Here is a 23,433-nt window from a genome sequence, read left to right on the forward strand (position 1 = left end):
GGGAGTTGATGATTTCTTAGTTTATTGTGATGCGTCGATTACGGGCATGGGTGCAGTTCTGATGCACAGGGGTCATGTGATAGCTTACGCGTCGAGGAAGCTGAAGCCTCACGAGGCTAATTATCTGACGCATGATTTAGAGCTGGGGGCTATGGTTTTCGCCCTCAAGATTTGGCGACATTACCTCTACGGAGTCCGTTGTACCATTTACACGGACCACAAGAGTTTGAGGTACGTCATGGATCAGCCGGATTTGAACATGAGGCAACGTCGGTGGTTAGATGTGGTAAAGGATTATGACTGTGAGATCCTTTACAACCCAGGAAAGGCCAATGTGGTGGCCGACTCCCTAAGACGCAAGGCGGTGGCGGCTCGGATTAGAGATATATGCTTCAGGATGACCGTGATTACTCCAATGCTGGAGTAGATTAGAGAGGCGCATGTTGAGGGCCTGAAGGAAGAGCGCCAGAAGTGAGAGAGGATTGTAGGCCGGGTGGTCTCGTTGATTATGATAGCTGAGGGTTGTTGACCCTGAATAGGAGGGCCTGGGTTCCGTACTGGGGCGGAGTACGACATATTCTGATGGATGAGGTCCATAAGTCGAGGTTCTCCATCCATCCTGGAGCGACGAAGATGTATCGGGATCTTCGCCCTGATTACTGGTGGCCCTGCATGAAGCGGGACGTAGCATGGTATGTAGAGAGGTGCTTGACCTGCAGGAAGGTCAAGGCTGAGCACCAGAGACCACACGACAATATGCAACCGCTAGACATTCCCGTGTGGAAATGGGAGGATATCACCATGGATTTCATTACCAAGCTTCCCAGGACCGCATGAGGAGTAGATTCGATATGGGTCATCGTGGATCGGTTGACCAAGAGCGCTCATTTTATCCCGATCCAGGAGAGCATATCAGCCGAGAAGTTGGCCGAGATATACGTGCATGAGATAGTGGCACGACATGGAGTGCCTGTCTCGGTGGTGTCAGACCGAGATGTCCGTTTCACTTCCAGATTTTGGAAGCGATTTCACGATGAGATGGGTACTCGTCTCCACTTCAGCACCGCTTTCCACCATCAGACAGACGAATAGAGCGAGTGGATGATACAGACTCTTGAGGACATGCTACGTGCGTGTGTTTTGGATTTCGGTGGCAGTTGGGATACGTATCTTCCGTTAGCGGATTTTTCGTATAACAACAGTTACCACGCCAACATAGCCCGACCTCCTTTCAAGATGATATACGGTAGGAAGTGCAGGACCCCAATCTGTTGGGGTGAGGTCGGTCAGAGAGTCATGGGGAGTACTGAGGTAGTACTCAAGACTACAGAGCGGATCCAGCAGGTCCGAAGTAGGCTCCAGACTACTCAGAGTCGGCAGAAGAGCTACACCGACAAGCGGTGTTCAGATTTAGAGTTTCAGGTGGGCGATATGGTCCTCATGAAGGTGTCACCTTGGAAAGGTGTCATCCGGTTCTGGAAACGGGGAAAACTGGGCCCCAGATACATTGGCCCTTTCAGGGTTATAGACCGGGTGGGCAAGGTGGCATATCGATTGGATCTACCAGCAGAGCTCAGTCAGATCCACAACACTTTCCATGTTTCCCAGTTGCGGAAGTGCTTGGTGGATGATTCAGCAATTGTGCCCTTGGAGGATATTCAGGTTGGCAACAGCCTGAATTATATAGAGAGACTGGTGGCAATTCTAGATCGCGAGACGAAGACCTTGAGGAATAAGGTTGTTCAGTTAGTGAAGGTGCAGTGGCAGCACCGCAAGGGATCAGAGTAGACGTGGGAGCCCGATGAGGAAATGAAGGAGCACTACCCAGAGTTATTTGAGACAGCAGACTTCGAGGACGAAGTCTAACACAAGTGGGGGAGAATTGTAACGCCCAGATCCCTGGTATGCATTAAATATTTATTTACTCATTTTTACAAGGCTACTCGACGAGTTGGTAGCCCCAAACTCTTCGAGTAGAGATTGAGAGGGACGCAGGTTTTGATGTCTACTCACCGAGTTGGGAAGCCCCGACTCGACGAGTAGGACTGCCAGAATAAAACCCTAATTTTAAGGGTTTATCCCCCTATTTAAAGAACATAACACCCCTTGTGGCCTCCCTCATCGTCCTCCATTGTCCAGAAAACCCTAATCACTGAGCTTGAACTTTGTGTGAGTGTGTGAACCATTGTTGAGTGTTTTAGTGTGATTTGAAGCTTGTGAGAAGAAGAAGAAGCTAAAGGACTCCAAGAGAAGGTTGTAGATTGTAACGCCCGCAGATCCGGGCTAGTCAATTTAGAGACAATAAGCATCAAAAAATGAGTTTTTAATGGAAGATTATTTATAAGGAGTAATCTTAACCAAGTTGTAGAATATGTATCAAGGGTTTTGTACATATAAAGAATGCTGAAATCCGAGTTATAACGAAGAAGTTATGACCCGTCGAAGTTTTACGGCAAAACCGACACGGCACTGGGAATCGTAAAAAGTGAATTTACAATAGATGACTTTTTAGCCTTATCAATCTAAAAAAAAGTTGTAGTATACGTTAAACCGAGAGCGTGCATAAAAAGAACGCCAAAATCTGACTTCGTATGAGGAAGTTATGATCTTTCTAAGATTTGGGTTAGAAGTGCACAACCCGAAACTCGAATTTGAGATCGAGCAGTTTTTGGCCAACGCGACCTAAATGAGAATTGAATATCTCATTAATAGGAACTCAACGATAAAAACACATACGAAAACGGAGTCCGTATGAAGAAGTTACGAATTTTACGCAAACATTTAACATTATAATCTCCTCGTACTGTTAAATTTAAAATCGGTAGAGAATTAGCCGACGAAGTCAAAATTAAAGTTGTAGATCTTATTTTTACCTACGCATGGATATAAAAAACATCTAAAACGGAGCTCGTATGCAAAAGTTATGAATTTTTAAAAATCGGTTGATTTCCACTCTGTGTGCGATGCCACGTGTCAGCACCAGGCTATGCCTGGTTGTCTCCAGTTGTCTCACGACGTGAGCATCAAGAAACTCACGACATGAGTGACCCTCCACCCCCTATAAATAAGAGGTGAAGCCTCCATTCTTCCTCACACCTCCCATCATTTCCCTCTCTCTAGCCCTGAAACCCCCCGAAAAGCCTAGGGAACCTCCCCAGCACGAGGCGGAAGCCCCGGAGCACCCGACGGCTCCGAGAAGAAGAGCTTTTCGGCTTGGAAACACTGCTTCAGCGAAGCCCGGTTTTGAGAAAAACCCGTTGTAAGTGAGCTACGCATATCCTATCTTTAGTATAACTTATGTTTCAATATAACATCGTTATTATGAACCTATAAATAAGAGTTATCAGTGATTCAAAGTCGTTATACTGATTGATCTACTTACGGGAATGATGTCTAGGCTGTGATTTAGTGAGGTGTTTAAAGCGGGATTTACAAACAGTATACTTCGTATACCAAACAAACCCTACCTCCGATATGATCCTACCTGGTTGTTCCTTACTTGATAGATAATGAAAGTATACTTTGATTTAATGATGAATCTAGACTAATAATTAGTCGCAATAAAGATTAGACTAAAACATAGCGATAATAATGTTAGGTTTCGTCGAAGGAAATCATATTGTTAAGAAGCGAAGCGCTGCTCGAATTTCGAGTCGTCACTTTAACAAGTGAGTGCATAGTTATTTTAATCTTACACATAGATATGAAGCATTTAATATAAATTACGCGCCGTGAGTACATAGTTACTTTCATATTACACATAGATATGAAGTATTTAATATAAATTACGTGCTGTGAGTGCATAGTTACTTTCATCTTACACATAGATATGAAGTATTTTATATAAATTACATACTATGTGTGCATATTATCTGTATACTTGCTATCTATGCTGGATGAACGATTTTATACATGTTTTAAATGATTTAAATTGTATATGTATTTTATATGTACAAAATATGTTGGGTAAAACATGGGTAGATGAATGATGTGGGATGAAAGCTAATATAGAGGAACATTGGCAGTATGGACATAGTGCCCTATAGGTGAACATTGGCAGCAATGGACTTAGTACCCTATAGATGAGCATTGGCAGCTGCGCCATAACCTGTAGATGTTTTTGATCTACAATGTACTCTAAACATCTTAGCACCTGCGCTCTAAGGATGGTATTGGCAGATGCGCCTAATAGAGAACATCACAACCCTGGCAGCTACGCTTAAGGGATAATATCGGCAGCTGCGCCTCATAGAGAATGTTACAATTTTGACAGCTGTGCCTAAATGATAATATTGGCAGTTGTGCTTAATAGACAATATTGACAGCTGTGTCATTGGCAACGATGGACTTCGTGCCTATTCCTTAGGATAATCCTTAGGAATGAATGAACGAAGAATAGCTGATTCTTAGGGTAGATCCTTAAGAGTAAAGAAGATAATGGGGATGGGTAATTGGGTTGATTGTTTGATGTTTAAACATAATAATTATATTATTGTGGGTTGAAAACCCTATGTACTCACCAGGTTTCCCAACCTGACCCACTCAAGCTTATTTGTATCATAGGTGTCGATATGAAGCTACTTTACACTGAGATATTTAAAAGAGATGTAGATCAGTAGTGTAAATGAATGTAAGTTCTGTTTATGCTTATGTTTCTGCATTGACGATGACATCCCAAATGTTTTAAAATGAATAAAAATACATTTCTTTGGAAATGCTTTGATAATGTATTTATCATGTTTTTCTGGGAACAAATTCCGCAACATTTTTATTAAAAGAAGTATTCTGATTTTTATAAAGCATAAACAAAATCGGTCTTTTCTGGCCGTGAAAATGGGGATGTCACATAGATCCAGGAGCAACATCAATTTTCCTTCACTTTCTGGTAATCAAGTCTATACCTTGACCATTTGTTTTCTAGAGCTTCTTATGGGGTAGTTTAGGGCTTTTTGGAGTGCATTTTGGAACCATTCATGGATGCAAGCGTGATTTGGTGTATCAACTGCAGATCTAGAGTCTTTGAGGGTCTCCATGGCATAAATGTGCCAACTTTATGGCCATGGGAGTCCCATGCACCTTATGAGACACCTTTTTGGACCTTGTGAGCTAAAAACCCAATGTATGTTTTGGAGGCAATGAACCCAACTGAAATAGACTGAATAGATTAAGATCATGGGGGACTCGACGAGTTGTTCATGCAACTCGGCGCGTCGGGTCGTGGTCCCCCAACTCTTCTGTTAATGAGTGAACTCGTTGAGTCTAGGAGATGACTCAGTGAGCTGGACATAGTTTTGGACTTGGGGTTTGAAGAACTCGACGAGTTCAAGGAGGGACTCGACGAGTTAACTCGGGGTGTCCTGATTTTATGACAGACAGAACTTGACGAGTCTGTAAAGGGACTCGCCGAGTTGACTCGGTTGACCACGAGTCTGAGTAGTACAGGAACTCGTCGAGTTGGGAGATAACTCGACGAGTTGGGTTGACTAGGAGTCGACCTTGACTTTGACCCAAGCGTTGACTTTGAACAGGGGTAAAATGGTCATTTTACCATAGGAAGGATTATCAGATTTTGATTAAGTGTTATTATGAAATTGATAGCCGAGGAGTCGCCGAAGCAGCAGTCAGAGATTCTTCACTTGAGTTTTCAGCAGTCAGCCTTACGAGGTGAGTTTACTTCGATAGGAACGGGTCTACGACACCAAGGTCGGCCTGTATATATGATATGATAGTAGCTGAGTGTGGACGGGGCCCGAATCTCATAGCAGCCGAGTGTGGGTGAGGCCCAAATCTCGTAGTCTTATTTGAGTATAGTTATGTGACTGTTTGATAGTAGTAGATATACTTGTTGTCTGTGTGATACTTGTATGCATGTTAGATAGTGGAGTGTGGACGGGCCCCAAATCTCCTAGACAACAGAGTGTGGGCAGGGCCCGAATCTCGTAGAATGCGGAGTGTGTGCGTGGCCCGAATCTCCTAGACAGCGGAGTGTGGACGGGGCCCGAATCTCCATGAGAGGGGAGACTCACTAAGCTTCATGCTTACAGTTTTCAATTTTGGTTTCAGGTACTTCCGGTAGCAAGGGTAAGGGCTCGGGCAGATTGCAGCGTACACACCATTTGTTCGGTCTGGGATGTTTATACTCTGATATTTTGATATACATTGATATGATGTATGAGATATTATGACATGTGTTTTGGATAACTATGCGTTTCTTGCTTACATGTCCAAGACGACAATGCCATAAGGATGCTTTATCTAAGCTAGTGGAAGAGTTAATACACAATACATTATTTCCTAGATTATCTACAACAGATACAGTTTCATACACGCCATCACAAGGTAATGCTTTAAAATAAAGAACATTATTAAAGAAAGCATCAATACTACCATTATTATTATCAAAATAAAAGGTAAAACCTTGTTTATACAATGCATGAAAGGAAATAACATTTCTTGCCATTTCTGGCGAATAATAACATTTATTCAAATCTAATGTAAACCCACTATTTAGCACTAAGGAATAAACTCCTATCTTGGTGACAGGTGAAGCTTTCCTGTTTCCCATGATCAAGTTTATCTTTCCCTGCTCCACATTCTCACTTCTTTTTAGTCCCTGCAAATCACAACATATGTGAATACCACAACCTGTATCAAGGACCCAAGACTTAGAATGAGGTGAGTTATTAGACAATATAGTGTATATACATGCATGGTTGGGTTTTACTTTCCCATCCTTCAAATCTTGCTGGTACTTTCGGCAGTTTCGCTTCCAGTGCGACTTTTCATGGCAATAGAAGCATTCAGCCTCATTAGGGTTAGCAGAAGGAGTGACAAAACCTTTCTTGGTTTTGCTTGAAGAGGAGCCTTCAAGGGTCTTACCCTTGGTACCCTTAGAAGGGTTCTTTCTCTTCTTCCCTTTGCCATGCCCGATTGCCAAGACATTGGCCGCAGTTGGAGTAGGAGTAGGAGTAGTAACAACCGACTTACCCTTTAGACCACTTTCGGCGGTCTTCAAGAGTCCTTGAAGTTTGCTGAGGGTGACTTCTTCCTTGTTCATGTGATATGTCATGCAGAATTGATCATAACACGATGGAAAGGAGTGCAAAATGATGTCTATTGCTAACTCCTCAGGGAAGTTCACATTCAGCTTCAGTAAACGGTCCACATACCTTTGCATTTTCTGCATGTGGCCCGTGATGGGTTCACCATCCTTCATTCGGGTTGTTATCATGGAGGAGATTATTTCATATCGCTCTTGACGAGCACTTTGATGGTAGCGGTCCATCAAGTCCTGGTGCATCTCAAAAGGATAATAGTCCTCATAGGACTTTTGGAGCTCGGCTTTCATGGTGGCCATCATGATGCATGCCACTTTTGTAGCATCTCTTTCATGTACCTCATATTCAGCAAGCTCTTCAGGAGTAGCAGTTGGCTCGGGTACCTTCAGCTCCTTGTCGAGAACATATTCTTTGTTCTCATACCGAGTGACCATCCTGATGTTTCTGATCCAATCTGTAAAGTTGGACCCATCAAAGATGACTCTCCCACAAAGATTCATGAGAGAGAAGGAACTAGTAGGGTTTGAGCCAGAAGCATTGTTATTGGAAGACATCTGAAAAGAAGAAGGAATAGATTAGATTAGATATAGAGATAGTCCTTAACAAAACACCCAAATGTAATATTAAGGCTAGGACCCAACACAATATTTTATAACTTAGAAGAGGGATGCCGTAATCTAAGCTATAAGATATTTGAAGGTAGGTGAATGACGATTCACCAATTTCCACCATGAAAAACGAAATATTTAATTAGGTTTTAATTGGTTTAGAAACTCCTAGATTCTTTGAGATTCATTGAACTTTCTTCAATGGCATGTTTCAATCTCGAGTGTGCCCTTCAAGTTTTGTGACTGGGATGCCGAGGATCACAAAACAAGGTGTGAAGTAACCATGCAAATTACTTGGTACCCTTAATGTATTACCCCTCAATCGATGTGCCGGTTAACCACACACGCTCCATCGATACTATGATAAACATTAAGTCACCCTTTACCTACCTTGTTAAGTTCAAGTTAGTGTGCCGGTTAACCACACACGCTCCACTAACGACTTAAACAAAGTGTAAAGTGTAATTTCACGGATTAGCACCTTATTCACATTTTCCTAAAATAACTAAGATTGGGAATTCAATAAAGTTTAGTTACTTTAGTATTATCATTATACTTTTAATGAGAATTTATAAGTCCTTGTCCTACCCGTTCGGCTAACGACCCTCCACCGATCAAGGAAGCGGTGGGTGAGAGTGGACACCCATTAAGTTGCCATTTTATAGGCAACAACCTTATACCCCCCTTATAGACCGGCTTCGTGAATGAGGCGTATTAGCGGTAAGACGACTTGATCTTATACATATATAAATATTATTAAAATTATAATATTATAAAGTATAAGGGTTGAATTTTAACTTTTAAAATTCTAGGGGTTGGAACTAAAGTTTTTAATATGACTTTACATGTTCCAAAACTTGAGGGCAAGTTTTGTAAACTTTCAAAACTTTTCATTTCTCATAACTTATGAGTTAATGGTTATTAAAAATGAAGACTCTTCATTTTTTGTAACTTATGTGTTCTTTTAATGGTTATTTATAAATGTGACTTTTGGTTATCCATAACCTAAGAACTAGTTATGGACTCCATTAAAACACATAAAGATCAAGAATTAATCTAATCAATTATTAGCACATAATTTCTATGATCTTCTAAACTCATATGTTTATGAATATTCATATCAAAAATTTCAAGAATCGTAAGTACATATACAAAACTTGAAATTTTGATACGAGCTTTTGAACAAAACTTCGATTTTTTTCAGGTTTTTTTTGCATCAAGTATCAAATAAACAAACCAGGCTTTGATACCACTGATGGGTTTTGAGCATTCTAACACTCTTATGGTGTACATGCAACCCTAGAAACCTTGGATCTATGTTTGACTAAGATACATGCAAATAATTATTTTTCCAAGGTTCTTATCCTAACTAGCATGACATGGGATACTTGAATCAAATAAAACTAGTAGAATTACTTACCTTGTAGTAGTAGTTGATTGTTTGGAGTTTGAGAGCCTAGCACCAATAATGTGGATGCCTCAAATGGAAGTCACAAATCACCACAAACTTGGAAACTTGAGAGAATAGTCACAAACTTCTTGAAATCGGCCCTCCTAGTTACACACATCAACTAGTGCAATTTCAAGAACCAAAGCCTCATTTATATAGTGTGGTGGATTAGAATTACATCCATGTAAACCCTAATACCCATGTCTTTTTATTTCCATGAGATCCATGGGTTAAAGCTCCATGGAGTATCCATGGACTTTCCATGCAAGCCTAGCCCATTCCAAATAAGCATTAGCCCACACTATATAAATACAAGAGCCCATATTTAATTAGTCATACTTTTGATCTCTAAATTAATTCTAAATTAATTATAGATCAATACTAATTAAATAATATGATTTTATATTAATATATTAGGACTTATAATATATTAATAAATCATAACTTATACTATTCTCAAACGATTATCTATAAATTGTTCGGGTGAAGTGCAACCCAAATGGACCATGCCGGGTCGGGTCAAGTACATACCAAATATAGTTATGGACTTAGACACTATATCCAACAGACATCCCCCCGCATGGTGGTGGTGTGAGCTTCCGAGAGTGAGGCTAAGATCCTTAAAAAATGAGAGAAAAAACCTTCTCTCTATCACTATCTTCTTCTCCCCCACTTACTATCAACTTACAAGGGGAACACCACCTCTTAAGGACGGTGAGAACCTAGTGGAGTTAATATTAGATGATGTGGCCATCTCTTTATGTCGTAAGTATCTCCAATCATTCCTTTTAGCCTAACATGTAACATACTCGCCCAAGTGCACCCACGAACTGAAACCAATACTTTGCTCGCTCTATCCAAAATTGGAGATAAGATATTAAAGACGTAAAAAACTCAAACAGAATGTCATACGACATAAACGTCTTTCGACCAAAAACTCTTTCAGTATCATAATGCTTAAAAAATACATTCGATATTAAATGCTTGAAAATACCTATACCGTATAAAATCCTTAAATAAGTCGATATTCAACGAACGAGTGATAGGATCTTGGGATCCCAACACTCTTAAAGTTGAAAACCTCTAAAAGTAGCAATGGAAAAGGATAATAACCTAAAACTCCAAAATAGTTAAATCCAAAGTGATGTTTCATTGATTGTGAATGATTCAAAAACATGTCACTCCTCTAAAAGAAGGGAAAATGACTTACTAAGGTAATTAACATTTCGATATGTTTACATCTGGGTAACTATCTTTTTTTTTTGTACACATGTAGGTAACAAACTTGTTGGAAGTGTTCACATATGACCATTATGACCTGCTGTAGCAGGTTAAATCCTAGATGTGAACACTTTCAACAAGTTCGTTACCTAGATGTGTACAAAAAAAATAGTTACCTAAATATGAACAAAACGAAAAGTAAGAGTAAATTACACGAATGGTCCCTGTGGTTTCGGGGAATTTGTGTTTTTGGTCTCTAACTTATTTTTTTACTCGGATGGTTCATACTGTTTATTTTTGTTGCACGTTTGGTGTCTGTCTTACCTAAAAAGACTGTTGTGCCCTTATTAATTTATTTTTTTAATTAATTTCTTATTTATGTATTTATTTTTTATATATTTAAAAAAATTAATAAACCCCACATATATGTATCTCCTCACAGTAAACCTCAAACCACATTTGAGAAATTTAATTTGGGTCTCACCGGTCATCATCCCATCTCACATCATCGTCAACTTCTATTTCATTTCCATCTTTAATGACATCGACGTCTTCACCATCATTCTTTTTTTGGTCCTTCAACTCTGGCGAACCAACACCATAACCCACTGTCAACATGGGATGGTAAGGAGATACAGATATGTGGGGTCTATTAATTTTTTTTAAATATATAAAGAATAACTACATAAATAAGAAAATTAATTCAAAAAATAAATTAAGACAGGAACCAAATGCGTAACAAAAATAAACAGTAGGAATCATCCGAGTTAAAAACATAAATTAATTAAAAAAATAAACAGTACGGATCATCCGAAGAGATACATATATGTGGGATCTATTAATTTTTTTAAATATATAAAAAATAAATACATAAATAAGAAAAATAACTAAAAAATAAATTAATAAGAGCACAATAATCTTTTTAGGTAAGACATGAACCAAACGTGCAACATAAATAAACAGTATGGATCATCCGAGTTAATAAAATAAGTTCGGGACCAAAAACACAAATTCCCCAAAACCACAAGGTCCATTCGTGTAATTTACTCTTAGTTTTTGTTTTGTTCATATTTGGGTAACTATTTTTTTGTACACATCTAGGTAACGAACTTGTTGAAAGTGTTCACATCTAGGATTTAACCTGCTACAGCAGGTCATAATGGTCATATATGAACACTTCCAACAAGTTTGTTACCTAGATGTGTACAAAAAAAAGATAGTTACCCAGATGTAAACATACCGAAAAGTTAATTACCTTAATAAGTCATTTTCCCTAAAAGAATCCAACGCATCATCATAATCAACTTGAGCCACAAGATCTTTCATTTTCACTTGGCAAAGGGAAAATCTTTTGCGATGATCAAGAAACAGAAAGTTCATATTTAAATTTAGTCATAAAAATGATTTCAAATAACCTTTAAAAAGGCCAAGGGAAAATTAATTTTCTAGGGTTAGAAAACGTAAGAGTATCAAAAAATCGATTTATGAAGTTTGGATAAAAAATCAATTTAATAGATGGAAATTTATCAAAGTGGCTTGAACAAAATCGATTTATAGTGGCTGAAATTGTATAAGCGCCTTAAAAACTGATTGATGTGCCCAAACTATATATATATATATATATATATATATATATATATATATATATATATATATATATATATATATATATATATATATATATATATATATATATATATATATATATGAGAGTTCAATTGAGAAAAAAAAAGTTGAAAATGAGGGAATCATTCTCAGCCACACATTTATTTTGCCGCAAAACACTTAGGCGTACCGTCGGAAATGGATAACGGATAAACATGAGTTTTCCAACCAAATATGTTTTCTTAAACTATGCTAATCATTACCTTAATATACACAAAAACATAATTTTTTTTTTGTTTTTTTATTTTTAGAAAGCCATTTTTATCGAAAAATTATTTTAAATATATTAAAATTCATAATTTTTTATTCTCTATAAATAGACATCCATATTGATATAGTTTTAAGATAAAATAAATGTTTTTTTTAGAGTTTCAGCTCTCGTTATTCATAAGTGAATAAAAATCTATCAGATTTTTATTAGAGTACATTTGTTATTCACTTATGAATAAAAAGTATGCTTAAACTTTTTTTATTTTTTTTATTTTATAGTTTAAGTATCGTTCATATATGAATATGACACGTAATCCTCAATGGTTTAAATTGATGTATAAAAGTCTTCAAGAATGTTAACTAAGTGGTTGATACGGAAGCTTGCCAAGAACACGATAGCCACAATACTTGGAAAAGATGAAGAAGACCATCTACGCTTGCAAAGAAACATTGGGTAGTATATTGAATGTTCTGATATCACTTGTTAAAATCAAATACGAACCACAACCTCAAGAACACAAGATTTAGAGTGGAAAACCCCAAAGAATGGGTAAAAACCATTATGAAAGACACTATATTAATCTCTTGTAATTGAATGGTTACAATGGCTAAACGATTGTGTATAAAACGGGAAAAATAGATAAGAAAAAATTTATGAGTTTTATTATTGGGCTCAAAAGCAAAAGAACATGTAATGGGGTTAGGGAATTAAAAATAAGCAACCAAATATGTTGTAGGTGTGATCTTCAAACGAGTAGGATAAATCAAATATGTCGTTGTAGTTGTGATCTTCAAACGAGTAGGATAAACCGGCTTCACAAAAATGTTTAGGATGAAATATAGAAATAGAATTCAATAACTCTGAAGTGTATAAGTTGCCCATGAAAAACTCTTTAGGGCTTAAGAACGACGGTCCATAGAGACCACATGCTTAGGACTCAATCAATTTTAACCATATTCCAGCCTTTGATCGTTTTTTTATTCCCTTAAAACAATCCCCATACACGTTCTTTTCTTCTGAGCCCCCATAATTTTTTGCTTATATATTATTTCCATTTTAAACACAATCGTTTATCCACTATAACCCTTAAATTACAAAAGATTAATATAGTATTCTTTCATAGTGTTTTTTTACCCATTCTTTGGGGTTTTCCACTCTAAATCTTGTGTTAGTGAGATTGTGGTTCACATTTGATTCTAACACTAATGTGACTTGCAAACATGGTTATCAAATATCCCATGGAGCTCACCATCAAATGTCACACCAAAAAAAAACATTAGTCATTGCCAAAGTCATTCCAAACCCCACCACATCCGTACCTCTTCAAACAGTTGAAATAAATTTTACAAATGAAAAGGAGAATGCCTAGAAAAAAAATCAAAATTTTATATTAGTGTTTTTGATCTTATTTGTCTTGGAAAAAACTCTATCGCGATTTTTGTTGTTCAACGTGAGTGTTTAGAGTACGTATAGTTAGAAAAAGTTATTCCCGCAAACCCCGTGGGCTTATTTTCTCGGAGTATTTTGCAATACGAGTCCACCTTTTATGGTCGTTTTAGTAAATATTTATTTAAGTCAAGGTTTAATAGAAAAAATATCAATAAAATAAATGTTAAAAATAAAATAAATGATATATCAATAAATAATACAACTATGATACATATGTTAGCGCTATGAAAAATGATTTGAAATGCAAATATGATAAAAATAATACATTTTCAAAAAATTATTGTTTTAAGGGACTAGAAATTTAGAATGTGCAATTAAACCTTTTGTGACTTAAAAGAAAGAAATAAAAAACTAAGATACTTGGTTACACTATCATCTAGCACTTAGGAAAATGTACTTAACAAAGTGTATAGTGTTGGAGTGTGAAATCTTGATCACATGTGCTCTTGAAGAGCAAATATGCTCTTGGTGAGCGAAAATGTTCTTGGTCTAATGGAAATATGTTAAGTCCAGAATCTGTTGGAGAATTTGGAGAATGTGTTGGAGGCATCATAATACGCTCCAACATGTGCTAGGATGCGTTCGAGCATGTGCCAGAAATCGCAATAGCATTAGGATGCGCTCCTATGCATGTGAATGCACTCCAATAGCGGAAAAAATATGTTGTTGGGTCTTGATAATGTGCTCCTATTTGCATGGTACGTGGCCATGCAGATCATCCAAGGTGGAAGATTCTAGAAGCATCTGCATGACGTCATGTGAATGGCTGATTCCACTTAGGGTCTAATTATAGATGAATTCGATCCATCAGAATTAGAGTTTCCAATACTTGTCTATAAATAGACATGCATCCCTATCATTATTCATGGCAAGTTTTATGTGAACACATTCAAAAGAACAATCATTGTGAGGTTAATACTATATCATTTGGAGCGGTTGTAAACAAGAGATATTTTTTTGTTTCAATAGCTCAAGTGAGGTACAACTTTTGTGAATGATTGTAATTGTTTTTGGAAGCTAATAAAATCATCCCTTTTCGCCCGTGGACGTAGTTCACTTTGATCGAACTACGATAAATACCGTGTTCAGATTATAAAGTTTTTCAAAAGTTTTATTCTAAGTGTTTTAGAGAGTTGGTTTATCGTTTGTATGAAGTTGCTCAATTTGGTTTGTTGAATTCCCAATACATACTATCAGAGAGAATGATGCAAGTAGACTAGGAAGCGATTTGACACATAAAGAGAGAAAAGACTGCCGGATGATGTGAGCATATTTCATCATAAAAAGAGGCATATTTTATGCTAAATTAGTGAAATGCACCTAACCAAATGGCAAATGCATATCATCTTTGAGAATATATAGGAATCCTACCGCACTATTAACTGGCACATCAAGAAAGGCTTATTACAAGTCAGAAAACAACTAAATTAGGAGGAGAACCAAGGTTACAAGTCGCATATATAATCCATAGATAAGATCACTTGGAGAAGACATGTTACCACACTAACATATCAAGAAAAAGCCTATAGAAAAACAGACATCAACTGAGCACTATAACATCAGCTCATGTACAACTTCAAAGAAAATCTAGACCCCCCACAGAGAAAAAACTAAAAACCATAAGCTCTGGCCATACTTTAGGATTATTTACCATATTGCCATTATCGACCCCCTCTTTCTTCATGCAGAGAACAGAAAAGGACTTAATAGTAGAGAGAACCTGTAGAAACAAGAAACAAGATATTTAATTCGGCTGAAATGCATGTTGGGAATATTTTAGCGATTCTTGAGCACGGGAATTGCCAAAAACTTGTTACCTTGCCACCAATTTCCCCTTGAAGCGGTGTTATTGTTTGGATCCTCATCACCTCCATCTTTCTTGAACTAATTAATTATCAACCAAAATGGGTATGAAAATATTGTTAGTTTTAACATTTTTAGTGTTGGTATGTGACAAAAAGGTTAAGTGAAGATGCAGATGCTCACAGTATGGTGAGGGCGACAGGGTTGGCTATTTGGAGAATAAACTTCTTGGCCACCATAATATATGGATGAACTCAGATAGCTTGGTTCTGCTGTTTCATTTTGGTAAATGGGATTCCCATCCTTTTCACCAATGCATCTTTGTGTCTTGTGATCTACTGCCAAAAATGGGAAAAAGATGATGAGGTAATTATAAATTATTCTGACTTACATCAGATTAAATTCTCCATAGACAACTTTATACCAACCTGGTGTTGAATGTTTGCCACTTCCATATGGACCTCCAAACTCCTGCTTTTTGGATGCTCCTGTGTTCTTAGAATGAGAAGAGTCCTTGCCTAGACCCTGAAATAGAAATTATAAAATTGAAGGCTACTGAATTCATTGATTCATATTACTTTCTTTCCTTAATTGGACGAAACAATCTCCATATGTCCAATTGTTTAGGATTCATAATCACACATACAACAAATCCATGGAATAACAGAACATTGAAGATTGGAGGAAAAGCTCTGACACTTTATTCAAAACGGATCCACCAAAATATAAAAATAAAGCGTGATTTATAAAGTAATCGATGAAACCAGAGCCAAAAAGAGGGAGGAGGGTACCGTGAAAGAGGGGCCAAAAACAGAGCTGAAAAGGCCAGACGAGGTGGCGGCGGATGGATCCTTAGGGCCGAAGAGATTCTCAGTAAATGAAGAAGAAGACGAAGAAGAACCTCTGGATTGCTGCTTCCTTTGATCCATTTTATCTATCGATTAAGTGACTTCGATGCAACAAAGCCGAATCCAAACTCTTTGTTAGATCCTTGATCACAAAAGGGAAATCTTGATTGAATGAATTATGAAGGAAGTCAAGTAAATTAGTGGTGAGAAGATCGAAGCAGAGCAGTAGCAGTAGCGGTAGCGGGTGCAGGGTGATATGGGGAAAGAACACGTCAAGTAATGGTTGGTTTGATGGAGAAAATGAAAGGGGGATGGGTTATTTATAGGGGCCACAACATACACTATTGAAGATGACACTTGACCCATATGCAAAACATCTCCCCCTCGCTGACCCCCAACCCGTATCTTCCGAGGCTAGGTTCAAAGTCTTTTGACCCTATAAATATATAAAAATATAAAATGTTAATGTAATAATCGTCAAATATTAGTTTAATAGGTAAAATATGGAGCTATTCACTAAAATAATGATATTCAAATATGCCATGTATATGTTGCGGAAATCAGAGGTACTAAAATAGAATAGTGGTAATCAAATCTTGAAATATTAGTTAAATAGATAAAATATTGTTTGATTCCCTAAAATAATGATATTCAAATATGCCATGTATATCTTCATAGAAATTAGAGGAGGTAAAATAGAATAGTTATAATTAGATGTTGATATCATATGAATCTTATATAACCACCTATAAATATTTATATTTTTTTTATTATATTTTATTATTTAACATGAAATTTAATGAGATAATCCGTGAGAAATAATCAAAATTTAGGTACAAAAATGACCGTGTTTTTTTGAAATTTATGTGGAATGTTCGATTTCGTAAGAAAGTTCCAAAAAGGTAACATATGAATAAATATATGCATCTATCCGAAAATTGGATAAGGTTGATCAAATTTATGAATTTTGCACTTAAAAGATTTGTTTTCATAAACTAGAAAAACTACCTAGACACCTTAAATTGTCTTGCTAGAGCTCCTAAAGGCAGCTTGGGCTAGAGCTGTCTTGGATAGCTTGGAATGACATATTTTTTGGCTTCCAAACAACTTAAGTTTCCTGTAAGCATTTTCGAATTCCAAGTTTAATCATGTTTTCATTTATTATGATGATGTTCACATCTCCCGGGAGTCTGCCCCTTGGAACGCGTAAGGAGCTCAACCTGTTGACCCAATTTCTTTTGTAGTGCTTAAGATCAAACTTGTCTTATATACAAGTGTTTTCTCTGTACCACCTAACTTGTATTACATCATAGTTTAAATACCCTATTAACACCTATGTTAATTCCAATTGCATAAAACAATTTGTGACACTAAAATCGACAGCATACCTATATAATTATCTTTTTATTTTCTATCGATGACCAATTTTGCTAAGAAGCACTTTGTGAATCCACAAAGTACCAATTTTCAATAAAATTAGTTAAATGTTCGTGATCTGCATTTATTTTGACAAACGTACTTTATGTCTAACTTGTACTCAGAATTTCCACTAATAACACCTCGTGACCAAAGGACTTCTAGCTCAGCGGTATCTGGTGTTGTCTTTCCTCATTGAGGTCGGTGGTTCAAGTCACATGGTGGACATTGGTGGAATGATTTAGGAATAGTTTAGTATATTTGTCTTTTCAAAAAAAAAAAAACCCTCATGAGTTCGCCAATAACATTTAATATTGTGACTTCTCATCTCATCTTATCTCATCATACATACTTATAAAGCTAGCATTTTTCCTTGAATCTCATGCATTTGAAACCCCCATAAAAATTTGCAAACACCTCATGCATTTGAAACCTCCTATTTTAATAAATACCACTCAAAAGTCTCATAATAATGATTAACAATTCAAAGATTTTATAACTTATATAATATATTTAATAAACAATTAATGGATACTCTACTATAAAAATGTCAATCTTTTTTAGTAGACATACAAACACAAATCACATACAAAATTCACAAAGAAAACAAGTTTAAAGTTTTTTATGTTGGTTTGAGGGCTTTGAACAATTTTTCGAGTCGTGTTATTATGTTGAAGTTTTTAATTTGTAAGTTTGTTATATACTAATTCTTTTTTGTATTTTCTTGATTTAAGCATTCTTTTAAGAATATCATTGTATGTTGTGGTTGGAATTTTAATGTAAATTAGATTAGATTCATGTTATCGATCATATGTTATGGAAGATGATATATATAATATTTAATTAACTATTGTATACATGTTTGTATGTTCATGTTGCTTCAAAACAATAATTAATTAAAAATCATGGATATGTCATATTATCCATATTATCCATGTAAGCTTTTTAAAAAAAATATAAATTGTCAATCTTATCACTTTATATTTTAGTATATGTTAAACATTTTAATTATAATAATAAGTGCTTTTTAAAAGTTTCTTTCACTTATTAATAATAACAAGTGGTTTTAAAATTAATAAGCAATAATTATAAATAATAAAATCAAATTACATGGATATGTCATATTATCCATGCAAGCCTCTTTTGAAATGCAAATTGTCTATCTTATCACTTTATTATTTAATATATGTTTCACATTTTAATAATAATATTAAGTGTTTCTTAAAAGTCTTCTTTAACTTATTATTAATAATAAGTGGTTTAAAATTAATGAATAACAATTTTAAATGATAATAACATCAAATTATAAATTACATTTAGCTATAAATAAATTGTATTTTAAATGAACATCATTATTGAAATTAGAAAATGATCGCATAAATAAAAATATAATTAATCAATAATAATAATTGTTAAAAATAGTAGTAAATAGATAATTATATTTAATTCTATTAATGAGGAATGTGGGTTCATGTCAATGAATATTATTGTTTAAAATAATTGAGATTATATATATATATATATACATATATATATATATATATATATATATATATATATATATATATATATATATTAGTGTAAAAATATTATCTCAAAGTTAATGTCAATAACATAACCATTTTAAACATATATTTTTCAATATTTTAACAATATATTTTTAATCTTTGCTGCGCAAAGCGCGAGAATTCGTCTAGTATTCTAATAAAAGAATAGTTTTATTCTCTTTTTGACATGTGTCATCTTATTAGATCTCTTAATTAATGTATATTTTATTCTTCTTTTGTCATGTGTCACAATATTATGTCTTTCAATTAATACTTGCCACTTGTCAACCTATGATTATTCATTTCAATTTTTAAATTTTAAATTTTTCACTTTATCTACATTAAATTAATAGCATTAAAATTAAAATTAAAATTAAATTAATACAAATGATAAAGTGATATAATTTCACATATTTATTTAAATCAATGATTATAATTTTAGATAACTAAAAAATCTCTTAATCAATAATTTATTTAAAATAATTGATTCATAACTTTGAATTTTTACTATAAAAGTTTAATTAATTTTGTAACCGTGGTTTTCACGGGTTATAAACTAGTTTCTAATAAAAAACATGGAAGCGGTTTTAGATATATCACAAAATCTCTCTCCAATTCTCAAACAATGTCATTATATATATATATATATATATATATATATATATATATATATATATTAAATCCCGTGGGATGTTTGAACAGGATTCTTTTGGGCTTTTGATATTGGCCACATGAACTTTCACTGTTGCGACTTTTAGTCTCTTTCGTTCATTGATTCTGATTTTCGCCACACACTTTTAATTTCCTCACACTTCAACTCGGTTGCATTGATAGTTGCGTTTGACTGCATCTGAACCTGCTACGTTCAAACACGATGTGTGTTGAACCGCCCATATCTTCCAATCACCGGCTGTCCCTGCTACGCTATCTCTTTCACATACAATCCATAAATAACAAATATCCCAACCCTAAATCGATTGAAGGAATATCGATTACGAGAGCGATGTTCTCTACAAAACCCAACCCCCCAAAAAACCTTTTTCGTTTCACTTTAATCCAGGTAACGCCGTTGACTCCTGTAATCGATTGGGAGTTTCTTTCGTTCATGTGACGAGTTCGAGAGGTGAACGATTCCTGAGCCATTCGTTCTCCCCTCTTGGTTGGCCTTTGCCAGCCACCAGAGCATCCTTGATAGCGGGAAGTTCTCCAAAAGTATGAAAAGCTGGGTCCACTACAGAAACAAGACTTTATAAGTTTTGAGACTTGAGAACCGAACAAAAAACAGGGGGGCTCGTATGCGTTGTTGATTCTTGTTATATATATATATATATATATATATATATATATATATATATATATTAAATCCCGTGGGATGTTTGAACATGATTCTTTTGGGCTTTTGATATTGGCTACATGAACTTTTACTGTTGCGACTTTTAGTCCCTTTCGTTCATTGATTCTGATTTTCGCCACACACTTTTAATTTCCTCACACTTCAACTTGGTTGCATTGATAGTTGCGTTTGACTTGGGTTTGATTGCATCTGAAGCTGCTACGTTCAAACGCGATGTGTGTTGAACCGCCCATATCTTCCAATCACCAGCTGTCCCTGCTACGCTATCTCTTTCACATACAATCCATAAATAACAAATATCCCAACCCAAAATCGATTGAAGGAATATCGATTAGGAGAGCGATGTTCTCTACAAAACCGAACCCCCCAAAAAACCTTTTTTGTTTCACTTTAATCCAGGTAACGCCGCTGACTCCTGTAATCGATTGGGAGTTTCTTTCGTTCATTTGACGAGTTCAAGAGGGAAGCAACAAGAATCAACAACGCATATCGGCGCTGCTGCTGGTGGTGGTGCGATGGTGTCGTATGCCGGTGGGGGTGGCTGGAGCGATGTGAAGGTTGAATTTTCCTCACGAGATTTCTGATTCACGTGTTAATTTGTCGGTCGATTGATTGGTCAACAACATCTTCAGGTAATATGTTCATACCTTGGTTCCCGATGTTCAGATATGCGTCTGTGGTTATTGTCGCGTTTATTTGTTTTTTGCTTCTATTATTTGTTTTTTGCTTCTATTACCTTCCATTGTTATGTTTGTGTTTATCTATTTCGATTCTCAGGTTTTTGCTTTCCTAAAGATGAATGGATGGAGATGCTGAAGGTTTCAATCAAGCCTAATTTAAGGTAATTTGTTTATCCTCTTTCATTTTTCTCTGAAAATTGTGGAATCTTGGATTTCATTGTTTCCTTTTTTTGTTGGCCATGTTATCAAAATACCTGAAATTTTTGTGTTTCTGAAATCAGTGGGGGTGTGTGATGGATTAAAGTTCATGATTAAAGCCTTCCCTCTGCTTTGTATCTAATGTTTTTTTGCCAGAGACAGTAGATGACATCGATTGAGAGGAGAATACATGGAAGATGATAAAGGCATCAACTACGGTTCGATATCTATACCACCGTCAATCTGCGATTTGCAGGTAAGTAGCTTTGATTTCGGATCTGAAATGATCTTATCAGACTCATCAATGGGTACAGAATCATCGACGACATCTGTATGAACCTACATCCCAATCGTGTAGTTGCTGCTTCAGGAATTCTTTAATAGTCCTATCAATAATACTTTTTCTCTTCATATTTCTCTCTTTAGTTCCAAGCTCTTTGAGAAACAGGATTTCAGGGTCAGTAATTTCATATTTTATATGTGTTTTTTAGGTGGTGAGTTCGCACTCCATGGTCGTTGCTTGAAAACACTACTGGTGTAGACATGGTAACAAAATTGGAAGTTGTTTTTTTCTTAATCTCAACTATAGGTTAATTACTAAAGGAGTAACATCTAATTCATCATAATAGATTCTTCTCATGAATATGCAGGAAATGGAGTTTGCTTACACTCAGGCGGATATCTGAACTTCTTATTGTTTTAATTGGAACAGTTGAGAGGTAATAGAATATAGTGAAATCCTTGGCATATTTTGTTGGAGTTGCAATTGATATGAACACTTTAGTGTAATCTTTTGCTCAATACTCCCCTGGACCCTAATGTTTGTGTTAGAGATTGCATTATCATGCTGCTATTTTATTTCAATTTCTGAGCTCCTATTTAATTAGTAGTCTTACCTTTATCCATTGAGATGTATTATAAGTGCTTAATTTAGTTTTTTATTGATGAAATCTAAACTAAACTTGATTTTGTGAACTATATATAGATTGCATTCACTAAGGTCTTATTTTGGATATTTATTTATTCTATTGCACACTACATAACAATTGGTCCACAAGGCACCTTGCAAAGATGTTAATCCACTTGCCATTAACTAATTTTTATGGTAAAAAAGAATCAATCTGAATTGAATTTGTACATATCAAATATTTTATCTCATTTGGTAGGGCACAAATGTCACTTCAATTAAAGAAATTCGTGATTTTGGTTTGACATTTTCCATTACATTATCAGCTGTGATAGGCGGCTCTAATAATAACAGATGCTTCTTTTTTTTAGTGGCTCCTGTGCTTTTGTATTTGCTAATTCCACTCTTCATTTGCTTTTTTTTTCTTACATTCTTTCATTTGCTTTCATTGAATAAAAAATCTATTTTTTTTTTGCTTTAAAATGCTAACAAGATTATATATTTGGTGGATGAAGCGAAGGAAACAGGAGGGACTAAGTATGAGGAAAAAATTGAAACATAAAAAGGTATACTTATGAATCCATACATTTTTTATAACTTTTTTTACAAATATCTTTTACTATAGATTATATAAAGCAACATTCTAATTATGATGTCTTTTTACGATTGTTTGGTCAAATCGCAGGAAGTCATTGACAGGTTAAGGATTGTGTTGATGGTGATCTTAGCAGGAAAGGGCATTACATAAATCAGGTTCTTGCGATTTTTAAGGTAAGGGCATTTTAGTCCCTTTTTTTCAATTTAATTAATTCCACTTTAGAAAAAATGATTATAAAATATTAAAAAAAACCTTAAAAAAATTGATTTGGAAATATATGATATTTTAAATGATAAAGAAGGGATTTCACTAATCAAGTCTATAATTAAATCTAGAATTACGAGTTTGGATACTTAAATCTACTAAAATATTACATGTATATTTTTTTATCTATTCACAACCCACCTATAAAGAATGGAC

At 35.4% G+C, this 23,433-nt stretch overlaps 1 protein-coding gene and 1 long non-coding RNA gene across 3 annotated transcripts; one reads left to right on the forward strand and one right to left on the reverse strand.

Moving 5' to 3' along the window:
• Positions 1-15,063: 15,063 nt before the first annotated feature.
• On the reverse strand, positions 15,064-16,595 carry LOC145161247 (uncharacterized). 2 transcript variants are annotated; one of them, XM_079080742.1, is made up of 5 exons: positions 16,257-16,595; positions 15,894-15,990; positions 15,649-15,803; positions 15,480-15,546; positions 15,064-15,382 (listed from the first exon to the last, which is right to left on the reverse strand). In XM_079080742.1, exons 1-5 carry the CDS (start codon positions 16,392-16,394, stop codon positions 15,366-15,368), a joined length of 474 nt encoding a protein of 157 aa, XP_078936868.1. In that variant the 5' UTR covers positions 16,395-16,595; the 3' UTR covers positions 15,064-15,365. The 2 variants fall into 2 exon arrangements, with proteins under 2 accessions (XP_078936868.1, XP_078936870.1); XM_079080744.1 differs by having other exon boundaries at positions 15,174-15,382; positions 15,649-15,800; positions 16,257-16,525.
• A 5,110-nt stretch (positions 16,596-21,705) lies between these two features.
• On the forward strand, positions 21,706-23,176 carry LOC145157053 (uncharacterized). The gene is made up of 4 exons (XR_013737068.1): positions 21,706-22,054; positions 22,159-22,227; positions 22,931-22,981; positions 23,101-23,176. It is a non-coding gene; the product is annotated as an uncharacterized LOC145157053 (long non-coding RNA).
• Positions 23,177-23,433: the final 257 nt, after the last annotated feature.

This window comes from Lactuca virosa, chromosome 2 (genome assembly GCF_052849685.1).
Source record: "Lactuca virosa cultivar CGN04683 chromosome 2, Lactuca_virosa_CGN04683_v6, whole genome shotgun sequence".
In the NCBI taxonomy this organism is placed as follows: Eukaryota; Viridiplantae; Streptophyta; class Magnoliopsida; order Asterales; family Asteraceae; genus Lactuca; species Lactuca virosa.

What these genes read in the sequence shown, in the direction of transcription:
- LOC145161247 (XM_079080742.1), bottom strand. Translation starts at nt 16,394, where the DNA reads ATGGATCAAAGGAAGCAGCAATCCAGAGGTTCTTCTTCGTCTTCTTCT. An exon ending in TTTTTGGCCCCTCTTTCACG is followed by an intron (nt 15,991 to 16,256) that starts GTACCCTCCTCC and finishes TTTCTATTTCAG; the next exon opens with GGTCTAGGCAAGGACTCTTC. An exon ending in TGGCAAACATTCAACACCAG is followed by an intron (nt 15,804 to 15,893) that starts GTTGGTATAAAG and finishes CATTTTTGGCAG; the next exon opens with TAGATCACAAGACACAAAGA.